At 39.9% G+C, this 14,707-nt stretch overlaps 1 protein-coding gene across 2 annotated transcripts in view; it reads right to left on the bottom strand.

Moving 5' to 3' along the window:
- The window catches only part of LOC136442911 (H(+)/Cl(-) exchange transporter 6-like), a 20,751-nt gene extending 6,044 nt beyond the window's left edge, over positions 1 to 14,707 (bottom strand). The window contains exons 1-19 of one of the 2 annotated variants that reach the window (XM_066439932.1): positions 14,613 to 14,707; positions 14,441 to 14,500; positions 12,449 to 12,514; positions 11,966 to 12,031; positions 11,651 to 11,717; positions 11,094 to 11,200; positions 10,367 to 10,493; positions 9,911 to 9,978; positions 9,289 to 9,347; positions 8,266 to 8,312; positions 7,916 to 8,001; positions 7,271 to 7,411; positions 6,674 to 6,840; positions 6,038 to 6,264; positions 4,701 to 4,854; positions 3,712 to 3,871; positions 1,753 to 1,859; positions 1,078 to 1,273; positions 441 to 604 (exon numbers count right to left, since the gene is read on the bottom strand). In XM_066439932.1, the coding sequence (XP_066296029.1) occupies positions 441 to 604; positions 1,078 to 1,273; positions 1,753 to 1,859; positions 3,712 to 3,871; positions 4,701 to 4,854; positions 6,038 to 6,264; positions 6,674 to 6,840; positions 7,271 to 7,411; positions 7,916 to 8,001; positions 8,266 to 8,312; positions 9,289 to 9,347; positions 9,911 to 9,978; positions 10,367 to 10,493; positions 11,094 to 11,200; positions 11,651 to 11,717; positions 11,966 to 12,031; positions 12,449 to 12,514; positions 14,441 to 14,500; positions 14,613 to 14,684 (2,141 nt within the window). In that variant the 5' untranslated portion in view covers positions 14,685 to 14,707. Of the gene's footprint in view, positions 1 to 440; positions 605 to 1,077; positions 1,274 to 1,752; positions 1,860 to 3,711; positions 3,872 to 4,700; positions 4,855 to 6,037; positions 6,265 to 6,673; positions 6,841 to 7,270; positions 7,412 to 7,915; positions 8,002 to 8,265; positions 8,313 to 8,825; positions 8,858 to 9,288; positions 9,348 to 9,910; positions 9,979 to 10,366; positions 10,494 to 11,093; positions 11,201 to 11,650; positions 11,718 to 11,965; positions 12,032 to 12,448; positions 12,515 to 14,440; positions 14,501 to 14,612 lie in introns of both variants that reach the window. The other variant, XM_066439933.1, reaches the window with a different exon arrangement.

Raw genomic sequence — 14,707 nt, 5'->3', positions numbered from 1 at the left:
ATCACTACTAGTAATAGTTTGTATTGATGAGTTATCATTAACTCGTAGTTTACCTGCTAGTCATGAGGGTGAAGTTGATGTCCTCCTCTGCGTTCCTGCTGTCCATGTGGCTATTGATAGGTTTAATTACTAATGAGTTAATATTGATAAGTTACTATCAACTTGCAGGTTACCTGCTGGTCATGAGAGTGAAGTTGATGTCCTCCTCTGCATTCCTCCTGTCCATATGGTTACTGATAAGTTAGTAACTGCTTATTGTTTAGTTACTATTAACTTGTACATGTAGGTTACCTGCTGTCTTGGTGGTTATTATTATTAACTAGTTGGTTACCTGCTGGTCATGAGGGTGAAGTTGATGTCCTCCTCTGCATTCCTGCTATCCACATAGTTATTGGTAAGTTATTAGGTTGTTGATAAGTTATCATTAACTTGTAAGTCACCTGCTGGTCATGAGAGTGAAGTTGATGTCCTCCTCTGCGTTCCTGCTGTCCATGCTGCCGCTGCGAGATCTCTGCTCCTGATCCTCCAGGATCTTGATCTCTGCCGATCGCCGAGACATGATCCGACGCATCTGCTCATTCGCTCGCGTCAGGCTGTTCTCATTCTGGAGACAATTAAAAAACAATTCTGTAAATGCCTTTAAGTTTACAGGGATTTAATTTCACAGTAGGGAGGAAATGGTGTTGACAGTGGATTAAATTCCAGGTTGAAACAATGGGGAAGGCGGACAAAAGACAGCACAAGCAATTTTGCGGTGGATTTATACACTGAAGAGGTAACCACAAAACCCGCTAACATTAAACCACCAGGAAATTAAATTTCAAAATGTACAGTACCGTGTACACGTTCCCTTCCTGCAGTGAAGTAACCAATTAGCCTCATCATTATTGCTAAAAACATGTCCCATTGCCTGAAACATACTATATTTTGTAGATTTTCACTATTCAGTTCTGTTGATTAGAAGTTTAACGAGCTCATTACCACCATATACACCTTCCATCGTTTGCAAACACTTATATTGCAGTGTCTGTCTATACTACATCTTTCTCTAACTCCAGAAGACAGTGAATCTCTCACCCTGTACTTGATGTTGTTGCTGACCATGGTGTTGGCCTTGGCGCGCGCCCGTCTCTCCACCATGCTGTCGTGGTTCTCCGTGACGACGGGGTAGGCGTGGTGCCGCGTGGTCCGGAGGATGCTGACGATGGACTGGATGCGCGTGTGCGGGTAGATGTACGATAGCGACGTCTCCATGATATCAGAGGCACATAATCTGAAAAGGCAGTAAAAGCTTTGTTAACATTGATCTGCCGGGTTACATAAATCCGCCACTTTAGTGCAGCACCATCAAGGTATATGCACAGTGTATATATACAGTAGTGCATTATACTGGGAGATGTTGGGCTGGAGATCTGTTTGGACAAATCTTTTCAGGGTGGTGAAATCATGAATCCTGGTAGAATTGTGTTTAACATTGTCAAGTGAAGTCAAAGCCTTTGTTTTCTCTCGAAGGCTTGTTCTGCCACATGGCTGCTTTTCAACAAGGTCGAAGTGGAGGGGGAGGAGTCACAGATAAAAGTACTTACATGTAACTTAGTAGATGCTACATGAAATAGGAATTCTTTAAACATTTAGTGTCCGAATGGACAACTTCAGTTACAATAATTATTGGAAAGTTAAGGTGCTAAGTCAATAAGCCTAACCACAAGACCACAATGTCACCTTCCCATAACGTTGAGATGTTCTCCCTACCTGTCCATGCCGTGAGGTGGATGCCACTCTAACAGAGGAACTCCCTTCAGCTCTATGTGGATGTCATACAGTCCTTCGTTGAACAAGTCACCTGTGAACTTTGCCACCTGGAACAAGACAAAAGGATGATTTCCTATTACCTCATTGAAAATTGTAGGTATTGTTTTTGGTGTGTCTGTGTGAGTGCAAATATTACAATAAGTGTGTGTGTGTGTGTGTGTGTGTGTGTGTGTGTGTGTGTGTATGTGTGCGTCTATTTGTGTTTTGGGATATTTGTGGCCAATGTAACTTCAAAAAATGCTTATGATGTCCTTTGCCAGCGATAGACCCAAGAGAAAGGCTAGAGTTTGGAGGATTTTGCTAGGTTCGGTAACTGGAAACACAACTTACATTAATTGTTATCTCCATGAAAAATGGAGATATAAACTACGCACAAAAAGTTCGGAAACTTAACTTTGGTTGATCATATCTCCGTTGTTTTTTTTACAGATTTTGATGCATTATATATCATTATAAAGCTTGTGTGATTCCCTGTTCTATGATACCAAACTTATTGTGATTGAAAACCCACGGAACAAGTACCAGGACTAATAACGTGAGTGGGTCACGGAGAAAAAGTGCCCAAAATTCCCTGTTGGTGTCATACGCGCGCTGTGACATCCTATCGGTATGGGCGTGGATGATGATTCAATATATTGTTTCCTCAGGTTCTAAGGTTATTTTTAGAACACAGACCATTCAAGGTTATTTCTAGCACACAGAACATCCAAGGTTATTTTTAGCACATCGAAGAACCAATTGTTTACACCACATAAACACCTGCGTCCTGCAACGGTATCGTCATCCACAGGTGTTATTTTTTTGTTATTGTTTCACAACAAACATTGGGGTATGGGGAGGCATAAACTCCAGGGGAAAGACAAGACTTGTACCAGGAACCCTCAATGCAGAAAGATATCGTGACACAATACTTGATCCGGTGGCCATCCCATTCCTCCATAACATGGGGCCGAATGCCTTGCTGCAAGATGATAACGCCCGCCCACACCGGGCAGGGATCATCGCCGACCATCTCCAGCATGCAGGTGTAGAGAGGATGGAGTGGCCCTCTAAGAGCCCGGACCTGAACCCCATCGAACATCTATGGGAGCAGCTTGGGCGAGCTGTCCGTGCAAGACACGGTGGCTGACCTAGGACGACTGCTGGTGGAGGAAAGGGACGCTATCCCACAGCATCGCATTGCGCGCTTGTGACGAGTATGAGGAGTAGGTGCCGTGCTGTAGTGACAGCGCGTGGCTGGATCACCCGTTACTAAGACTCCTTGCTAACCCGTTACTAAGACACAGATTGTTGGTTTTGATAAAGAATAAACTTAGCTTTCATGAATATGTCTTGTTTATTCTTGTTGATTTTTCACAATACTCTCGTACAGAAGTCAATATCAACAGAAGAATATGTACGGAATAGCATGTTTGACTATAGTAAGGTAATCTGGGCACTTTATTTCTTCGACCCACTCACTTTAGCAGGCCTGATGCTCGTTTCATGAACTTGCAATCACAATAAGTTTGGTATCATGGGAAAGGAAATCAAATAGGCTTTTAAATGATATGTAATATATTGACATCAGTAAAAAAATAACGGAAATATGATCGACCAAAGTTAAGTTTCCGAACTTTTTGTGCGTAGTTTAGTTTTGGGTGTGTCTGTTTGTTTGTCTGTCTGTTTGTGTTTCTGGACTACTGTAGTCGGCATAACTCAAGAACCTCTTGATGGATTACGATATTTGGTATGTGGGCAGGTGTTGTGAAGCCGGAATTCAAGGTCGATTTTGGGCCCACTGGTATGTGACCTTGGTACTGCATCAGAACTTCAATTTTTGCATATTTTGAACTGGACGTGTTTTGGTCTTGATTTTTTTCCTAGTCCTTGAACATGTGGTAGGCAGATTTTACGTACCATTAGCACGATCATGATGGGAAGTCCGTAACTGATCTCATTGGTCGATTCTATCAGGATGACTGTGAGACTTATGGTCATCCGAACAACCCCGCCCAGAAATGCAGCCGCACCAATCAGAGAGAAGGTTCCGGAGTAGATATGCCCGAAACCTGGAAGCCTGAAAGAACAGAATAAATCTTTTGTTTCATACTAGTTTACAAACCAACTATATTAAGCCTTCATGAATAAAAATCAGGTTGGTAAATGACTAGATAAAAAGGTTCATTCTCCTGATATTTACAACAATAGCTGACGTTTCGGTGGCCGAGTGTCACCTTCCTGCACTTTCAGCTAGGTGGCACAGCTAACAAGGTCCCCCAAACGTAAAGTATTGTAACAGTCACAATCATATCCTCTCTTATCCATATTTGAGTTTACAAGGCTTTTGGTACATTGCACTGTTTATAGTCACTGTCACAGTGGTAGGCAGCAAGTTGAAGAGTACGGATAACATACAAGTGATTTAGATCTTGAACACGACTTTTGCATCCAATATATAAAGACTACTGAATCAAAGTTGAAGTTGAACTGCATTTGCCGACACAAAAATTTGACAAAGGCTAGAGCTGATCAGTTGAAAATTTGGGTAAGTCCAACTTTTGTGTTGGCAATTGATTCGGAATGACTTCTACCAACACAGATGTCTGGACTTTCAAGTGAAAAAAAAGACTGCGGGATGGACAAGTTGAAGTGAGTTCTTACATTTTGAGAAGATTTCCTACGAAGCAACCGTAGGCTGAGTTAGTATTATGAGACATGATAAAGACACTAGTAATTCACATTTTCTACTCTAAACTTACATGTAATTCTTAATTCTACATTTTACATAAGAAAGATCAATTTTGTAGTAAATTTGGCCTGTTTCAAAAAGAGAGGGCTACAAATACTTCTAAAAGGGACTCCCTCGTCTCAGACTTCATATGAAAGCGCTGATCATAAGTGTTTACATTTTGAGAAGATTTCCTACGAAGCGTCCGTAGGCTGCCCCACAGAGGAGGGAGGGAACGAACAGCCCTGAGGGGACAGAGGCTCCGTACGTCCAACAGGACAGAATGAAGAACAGCAGGAAGAAAATCCCCAGGGACTGCAGGCTGAACGTTGCTGCAAGAAAAAAGAAAGAACTATCTTTACCTCAAACAACACCGTCTACTCAACAACTCAGTCAAGGCGCAACTCTACCGGTTACAACACCTTGTACTCATTACAACAAGCTGCAATCCTGCCTGTAACAACACCATCTACGCAACAAGGTACAACTTGAAAATCGTTTTTTGTATACATGCACCTGCAAATTATAAAGGTCCAGAGGTAGCATTCACTCTGCATTCAAATTACACATACTCATGAGTCCTGCAGCAAGTAAATTTTACCTGCATCACTTTGCTGGAAAAGCAGATTGTTTAAAGTATGGATCAAAATCATTTCAATTCTTTACTTCACAAACTTATACACCCAGGTAGAAATAATCAGTGCAGAGAACGAAATTGCACTTACTAACTTATATAGTCAACAGCCATCTACTTTTAATTCATTTCATACCTTTTGCTTGCTGTTCGAGCATGCAGACAGAAAATGAACTAATTTCGTGCATCACCTACATGTACCTATCCATAAACAACAAGTCCATAAAATGCTCTTCAGATGCCTAAAAACACTGGTATGCATCAATGTTAAAAAGTTAAAGTCCTTCCCACGTCATATGGTGTATAGGGCTATCTCTATTTCCATAGCTCACGGCAGCAAAGCATCAAAGTAATGTTGTTGTTAGCTTGTTTGTTTCACATAACCAGTAAACCATCGATGGCCAAATAAACCAGTATTATGCAGTAAGTACAAGCTGCATACCCGCAAGACTGGACTGTAATTAAGGTTTCTTGCACCCCCTACTCTTTTCTGTAAGTGTGCTGGGTTCTTTAACATAAACAAGGTGACTCTCCTCAAACATGGGACCCCTGGCTTTACGTCCTACCGAATAGGACATCCAACTGAAGCTAGACATTTTTACCCTGAGTTGAGTGAGGAAATAGGTTAAACTTTAAAGTGCCTTTTCCAAGGTCAATATTGAGGCCTGGTAGGAATTCGACCCTAAAACCTTAAGATTCTAAGCCAACAACCCTAACCACTCTTGATGGAAGAGTTGTCTGATTGAAGTCTCCTGTGTGTTGAAGAACAGCGTGGCCATGTCATTTGTCGTTATACATTCCCGCCTAGAACCTTTAGATTCTAAGTGAACAACCCTAACCACAAGACTACTTACACCTTACCACCTCATGTTCAAACTCACCCTCTTGATGGAAGAGTTGTCTGATGGAAGTCTCCTGTGTGTTGAAGAACAGCGTTGCCATGTCGTTGTAAGTTCCGTTGGGACAGAAGAAGTACTGGACGGTCTGCTCCACCGGGCTGGTTGCGTTGATCACAATAGGCGCGACCTCCTTACACTCACCCAAGGTCATGGCGGCCGTGAACGCCACGATAGTGGTCACCATGGTGACCAGGAGAACTTCAAGAACTCTGGGAAATTTATAGAATAGACGGTTTTGTCAACTAAATACAGGGAATGCCAAATAACAGTTAGTACTGACAAGCAACTGGATGAAATTTGAAAACAGTCACTGGATAAAATTGGAAAATTTACGGTTTCCAAATTTTATTCAGTCAATGTGTAACTATATTTCATTTGAAGTATCTTACTACCTTGGGTACCCTAGGAGTAAGACTGCCACATTGAAAAATGAAATTAAAGAGTGTAAATGTAAATTACATGACTGTACATACATCCTATTGTGGAGCATCATTATTAGGTAATCCTAGGGATATACACTCTTCATATATCCAGGTGTTCAAAACATTCTTAAGAATTTTTTAATGTGGCAGTTTCAACATACCCTGCAGAATTCTGAGAGTAGATGTCACCCATTACCTGATGGCAGGATGTCTGTTGTGGACGTGCTTCATGCGATGTTTGGTGAGTCTGGTGTTGATGGCGTTAAACAGAGCCCCCAGCAGTCCACCCACCACCCCCATCACTATAAACACAAACAGGTCCAGCACTGTCCACAACTGGCACCCTCGTTCCCCCTCTGGGCACTGTTTGTAAACAAAGACATGAATTTGAAATCAAGTTTACAGTCGCTAAATTTAATAATCGGGGTAAAAAAACAAAAACACAAGCACTGGAGTTAAGGAAACAGATCTTCTAGAAATTCTGAGACACACAATCAATATTCAATTTTTTGGTATTTGGCATTTGGAATTCAGTTAACATCACCTTTGAACTTCGAAGAAAATCTCTTGCCAAATACAATTGTATCAAACTAAGGCAATATAGCTTAGTGCATAAACTACACTTTAAACCACAACAGCAATGGCCTGGTGCTCGATTTGCATGCCGTAGGTTGTAGGTTCAATTCCCAGACCGAATCATACCAAACGCTTAAAACAGGGATGGGCACCATATGGTGTCGGAAGGACTTTTAGTTCAAATTTTTAAATAATAGTATACATGTATTACATGTACCTTAAACTGGCCAAATGTGAGCAGCCCAGGCTGGTAGAAGCTGCCCCATGAGTTGTCGTCAGAAGAAGGGTTCTCCCCCTCGATACGGGTCCCAGACAGGAAGAAGTTCAAGGTGAACGCTGCTGTCATGGAGCACAGGAACTGGGGAAAAGCAACATACATAATGTACAATCATAACATTTCTTATCAACAATACTGTTCAAGAAGAAAGGGAAACAACTATTCAGAGACCCATGGATTGTATTTCAAGAATGCTTGTGCCAAAGAGAACACTACATTCACTAAAATCATATTTTTCCTGGTTAAACAAAGTAATAAAACAATTATACAGATATCCACATTGCTGTCTTTGCATTTAAAATGTGGTGTAAGTAACACATAAGGACATGTATAGTAGCCTGTACCAGGCTCCGTCCTATCGTTGGGAAAATAGTAGAAATCAGCCGAGGTACTCGGCTATACAGGGTAGGTCCGCTATACAGTAAGGTTCAATCAAAATGGAACCTTACTGTATAGCGGACCTATCCTGTATAGTGGAGTACATGTACCTCGGCTGATCACTACTATTTTCCCAACGACAGGACGGAGCCTGGTAGAGACTACATGTATAGTACATAGGAGGAAATGTTGACAACAGGGACTCACAGTTCTCCAGGTGAGCATCTGGTTCCAGAAGGAAGACCCCTCCTCCAGACTGAACAACACACCTCCTATGGGAGCTCCAAATGCAGCTGGGGGAAGGAAATCGCAAATGTCAATGAAAAGCTAAAAAGGTACAATACGTAGTGCTGGGTTCATGAGGACGAGATAGGACCCTACTGTACACATGCATCCAGTCTTTCAAACCATCACTGGAAATCAAATGTATCCTTTGAGTTCCATTAGATGTCTTTGAAAAAAGAAAGTGGTGACATGGGTGAGCATGCACGTAAGCAGAGACTAATTTTGCTTTTCCTTAAACCACATGCACTTCTACAACCAAGAGGAATCCCTACCTGCCACTCCCGCTGCAGCTCCACTGGAAGCAAAGTCTCTCTTGTCCCTGTGAATATAAGGCAAATGTTCTAATTAAAATATCTTATCAATAAGCAAAGCTATACAGGGATAAGACAATCAGGGCTCGAAATACGTTCTTTTGTATTCTGCATATTTTTTCTGTAATTTCAAACCTTTTCCTGTAAAGTACAAGTATGTACATGGAGGGGTGGGCAATCAGACAGGGTATCATTACCTCATTGTGACGTCTGAGTGGATAATTTTACAACTGAATTCATTCCATATCTTTTTATCTAACCTGACCACAAACCAACCAAGAAACAAACACAAAATCAAACAATGCTCCATCACAAAATGTAAACATCAAAACTCATTCACCAAAACACGTGTTAATATTGCTGATAAAAATCATGCAAAGTAAAGACTTATAATAAACTTTGAACAATTATTCGAAAAATGAAACAAACTGCACCGCAATGACACTAACTCTACAAGAGAACTTCAATGAGGAAAAAAAATCATCACAATCAACACACAAGAAACCGCAGGCCAACTATACCGTTGCTGAAGTCCCAACTTTCTCCATATTCGCTGATCACCAAGGAAAAAGAATAAAAACCTCTTTCTGTTATTTCCATCATCTAATGCCTTTCATTCATAATGTTTAACATTCTCACTGCTGAAGTAGCCTTTTGGTACCAAATCTGTATTGATTATAGGGTTAGACAGCAGGGAGAAGGTTAAAATTATCCTCAGGCCACACCAGTTGAATTTGTTGGTTCTCTGGTATAAAAGAAATAATACTGAACTTCAAGAACAACATAAAACTGATTCTAGATCTGTATACCTTGATGAACACAGTTTCAGGGAGTACACATAGTCAAATCAAAATTTTCCTTGTTTTTCTCTGTTTCCATCTTGACCTCTTGCTAAATTTGTACTCAGAAATGTGAGAACCAACAAAATAAACTGGTGTGGCCTTATTCTACATTCTCTGTTTCAGGAACTAAAGTTAAACTCACCGATCAGATCTAAAGTAAGGGAAGTCAAACTTTATCTTCTTGAAAGTAAAGCTCTGGAACTAATACAAAACAAGAAAAGATGTTTAAGGCAAGACGAGAATATTTATTTTAAAAAAACAAGAAAAACTGACACAGGAGTAGCCAATAGTCGATTAGGAGATCTTTTGAGCTACATTGTAAGAAAATAAAATTTACATAGCGTCAAATCTACACAATACTGAACTTGAACAAAGATTATGGACAATTGAAACTTACGATATTCATTGCTGAAAAGATTTTGATTACTTTGAATGTGAACTTTCTCAAGGTGAAATTACAACCAATTGATTGTAGATCCAATTCTTAGCAGTACTTCTAGTTAAATAGATGTGCTATAAGGTGTATAAATGTATACATTGTGCAGAATTTTATAAATAGAAAACTATACTGAACAGTAAGAGTATTAAGCAACAAGTTCCTACAAAATTTCACATCCTATGATCATTGAAAAAAGCTCACGGTGGATTTTATATCACCGTAAGCAATTCCTGCAATAACACATTTTTTGTTGTACAATATCATGTGCCTGGCAACCATAAAAGCTTCATGTTTGAAGGTATCAAAGGACAGAATGTCGTCTCACCTGTGGAACACCTGCACCTATAACAGCACCGCTGTGGATCATGGGTCCTTCCTTCCCTACCAGTAAACCTGGGCACAAAATACAAACCATTTCTTACAACAAGACAGAAGAACTACACAACACTTGCACTTCAAGGGAATTTGATATGGTTTCATTAACCCTGGGCCTATATCTTTACCAAAACAGTTTCAGTGCGGATTGAAAGTTTGATAGTTTACAAACAAGTCTGTCTGAGACAGATTTACATGATGACAGACTCCTGAGCTCCTATATTGGCTGAATTTTTATCACTAATAATAAGTGACAAAGAATCCTGACTATTGGTAGTTGAACTCGTTTTGGAAACAGTCTCCTGATCTAGAGGTGAAGGGACAAAAACTCAGGACAGAGCTTCATATATATAGTGTCCTGAACAGTGAGAATTTGTGTTACACCGTCAACTAGCACAGTTCTTACCTCCTGCTACACTGAAGAGCACGCCCACAGCTTTACACACCAGGGTGAACAGTCGTACAACTCTGGGCACCTTCACTCCATTCAGGTAACACTTCACCTCGGGGATGCCTGAACCAGCTGCAAGGGGCTGAACAGAACAAGACTAGCATTAGTGAGGTACATGTACAGCTAAAAATTTGTAATGTGCCAAGTCGTAGCTGCGAGGGGCTGAACAAAACAAACATTCGACATGTACATGTATGTAAGGTATACCGGTAGCTACATGTACATAAGGTATAGCTACAAGTAAGTAAGGTATACCGGTAGCTACTAGTACATGTATATAAGGTATAGCTATGTAAAGTAAAGTATATAGTAATGAGATGTACAAAATCCATACTGTACTGGCAAGTACACTAATGTCTAGTAATAGCATTAACACTAGTGTCTCATTTAAGACACTGAGGATTTGGAAAATACACTGTCTTGAAGCCTTATTTCACATTGTTGATAAATACATATCATAATTATCAAAAGAAAGTTTTGCACATCAATTGAAAACTATGTTCTTACACAAACATATTGATGCCAACTTTATATTTCTTTCATCACTCTTGTACCACAAGTTGTAGAAATTACGAATGTACAGACGAGAATCAAAAAATGATACAAATCGTAGCTACCTTGCCAGTTTCAAATAGTCAGATTCTGTGGACATCTTTTTTGTTTTGTTTCAAGAGTTACTCACCTCGGCTGCTGTGAAGAGCCCAGATATGAATGTGAAGGTCAGGTTGAAGGCCAGGAGCACCAGGAGTGATAGAACCAGGTACCCCTTCACACTTAACAACTCTATACCTGTAGGTATCTAGTTAAGGACAAGTATTTAAATCATAAGAATTGTCTAGGATCTTAATGCGTATAGACCACGTTCATACCAGGATTCGCAAATCTGGATTCGTTCAGGCACAAGGTTGTCATTTTCCTAAACCATACCTAACACATAACGATGGGAGAACTAAGAAGAGAAGAGACTCAACACATACATGTACAAAGAATAGTTCATATGACAGGTGTATGGTTTAAAGTTGAAGTCAAATCAAGGCCTTTATTTCCCTTCGAAATGCTTGTTCGGCCCACACGGTCGCTTTTCAACAAGATTGAAGTGGAGGGGAAGGTTCACGGATAAGAGTCAAGAAAACACTTTTTTAGTTTTTTACTTGAAGTAACAAAAAGTTAGTTGTACATGTCATGTAAGATATATCCTGAGAGGCTCAGCCACAAAACTAACGAAGTCAAAAAGGATACAGTTTTTCACGATGCCAACTTTCAGACCCATCAGTTCCTTGATGACAACATCTATAAACAGTGCAACCTGCAAATGAAAGAAAACTCATGTTATAGATTGGATATGTGCTGATGTGTTACATTTTTTTCTCTTTACAAATTTCTAGAACATGAAATTGATGATTAGCTGAAAGATTGATCAGACACATTCAAAGCAACAATCTAGGCCTAGGCTATATAGCTATGAGCAGTGTGATCAACTGATTCAGTACACTTCTTTGTTGCAAAACAAAATCCATTGTCTACATTGCGGAACATTCAGCATGATATACTTACTAGACCAGTAAAAATCCCCACAAATAACGTCACAACCCAACGTACAGCTTCGTTTCTGCTACTTGTCTGTTGAAAAGAGGGGGGGAAATATTTTAAAGACATTAGATTGGAATAGGAAAAAGTCATTCAATACAACACATCTTCTACTGTAATTGGGAATACAAAATAATGCATAAATGGTTACTAATATCTTCTTTCATTGTCAGTCTGTGTTTACTCAATGCCTTCCCTCTTCCTTCTGCATGCAAAATTGTTTACTCTTACTACTGTCACTTAACAAATTCAAAAATTGAATGCCAGAATCGATACAATTCTATTGGATGCAAAAGCTATGGGCTGTATATCTTCGTCAGTGTTACGTTGTTGTAAAGCGGTCGTCTTGAGCCGATGGTCGTCTTTTGGACGTGGTCGTTAAACCAACTTTGACTGTATATGATAGACTGTACAATGCAAAACATTGGTTCCAACAAATAACGTCCTTACCCTGGAGTCCTGTTTCTCCAGCATGTGGATGTATGGTTCATTGAAACAGCAGTCATAGTCCAGGCTCTATGGGGGAGACAAACACAGTCAGGGCACTTCCTAAAAACACTTCCCTGTGATAGTACTAGTAGTACTACTGTGTATCACTATCAACTTATAATACTTTACTTTAGACTAATAGTATACAAAATTGACGTCCTCCTGTGCCAGATACAAACTTACAAGTCCCAACGTTCAACCAGCAGAATTAGATTTTATGGCAGCTACTGTCATGCACTGCCTTTATCATTTCTTGAAGGTTTGCAATGCAATGACTTCGACCATTCTGTTTAACTTTTGCAATTTTTTTGTTTTTGTGGATAAGTGGCTGATGCTCTGTGTAGTGTTGTACAAAAAGAACAAAAAAATGATTATCATACTCATAGTGATGGCAATTAAAAAAATGTCCTCCAACTTGAATGCAGGATAATTGTTCAACTGTTGAATCAAGAGCTAATAGATTTTTAAAAAATAAATCGTGAAATTGAAAAACCAGAAGTATGAGTCAGCAGTATTGTGACGTAGATTCCACATGTGCCAAAAAAACACAGCCCTGCTCTAAATAATTGATTGAGGATGTACTAACAAAATTTGATTAGTCATGACATATGTACCCACATTACATTAGCCTCACTGCAGGGAATGTAATGGATGAGGAACAGGCTTTTGAAATGTGGAACTAGAAGCAAATACACGTCGTATATGAAACTGAAAATGTTTGGCAACCCTCCAGGTGAGAGACATTGGAAGAATCCTACAAGTAGTACAGATTTACATGTAAAATAGTAAAGAATTGAGGTGATCAGAGATGGCAGACTTCATCACCCTTCACCAATAATGCTTTGCCACTCTTCTTGTCCCAAAGTCAACAATAGCAGACAACAATACTGATTATGAAAGGCAAAATTGCATGTTTAAAATAATAATCACTGTGAGAAACACATAACGTCACACACACACACACACACACATACACAGATAAGTCAAAAATAATACTTAACTCCCTCTGATGAAGTAAAATATTCTTAAATTTGTTTCAATCCAAGATTCTGTCATTATAATTCGTTCCACTTTACACACCGATCCTGACAGTCAATCACAATTAGCAGTTCAACAAATGACTGCATGGCTATTAGCAGCTTGACTAATAAGAGGGTTGCTGCATGTCCTTCAATTATTTGCATTTTTATGTTTTTATTCTACATCTCTTTATGTTTTTATTTTACATTTCTCTATGTTTTCTTGGAGCTGGACACTCACAGGGCTTTGGGTTTTGACATCCATCCATCTCTAACATTAGGGAATCAATATGATCAAATCAATGCTTCAATATCATTGATTTAGCAAATAGACACATCTGGCTCCTTGATCTGGCAATTGTGAGGCACAAACACTACAGACACACCCCCTTGACCTAATTGATGACAGATGTCACGTTTATGCGCCACGTGCATTGTTCAAACAATATTTTTCTTGGCATGAAGTATAATACAGTTCATTACAATTAACAAATACAGAGAACATTTAGGACTGCCCCCCCCCCCTCCTCAATCATATTATATAACTGATACGAACAAACAAATGCGGAAGTCACGAGACTAGCACCCCTTCCCCCTCGCACGCATGGAAAACAATTCTGAACGGCGTTTGTGGAATAACAATAACGTCAGTCTAAGCGTGATTTCTGAGCTGTTGTAGAGATAGACAGACGGGAGACAGAACCGGTTATAATCACCGGTCCCTGGCCACAAAGTCACGGGATGATATCATAACGGTGCACATCGTTAATTATATGGCCCCATTCATACGTCATACTCGTACGAGGACGATGAAAAAAACACTCTACGCTGCATTCCATGACTTTAATACATTAATACTTTGGAGAAGGCAATGCATAAATGATCGCACACATCTGTAATACGTCATACGAAATGCATATCGATATTTTGTTACCTCGTAGTCTTTCCTGGGGAGATGTTCCTCTTCCTCTTGCGACCCCTCACCCAACAGGGTCTGCAAAATAAGGCGGGAAAACACACGATCAAAACCAGTAAACGGCATGACATTGCGGTGGCAGATAGATATGGACCTTATACGTGTCTTGAGATAGATAAGAAGGTTGTACCATTTCTTCAGGAGGTCTGGGATCCTCTTCCCGACGCCCGCAGCACCCAAAACACAACCGTGCGGCCGCCATGTTGGAATAAATATCCCCCGTCA

The sequence above is a fragment of the Branchiostoma lanceolatum genome, chromosome 10 (genome assembly GCF_035083965.1).
Source record: "Branchiostoma lanceolatum isolate klBraLanc5 chromosome 10, klBraLanc5.hap2, whole genome shotgun sequence".
NCBI classification, from domain to species: Eukaryota; Metazoa; Chordata; class Leptocardii; order Amphioxiformes; family Branchiostomatidae; genus Branchiostoma; species Branchiostoma lanceolatum.
The sequence above is the reverse complement of the archived record's forward strand: the minus strand, read 5'-3'. Positions and strand labels throughout refer to the sequence as shown.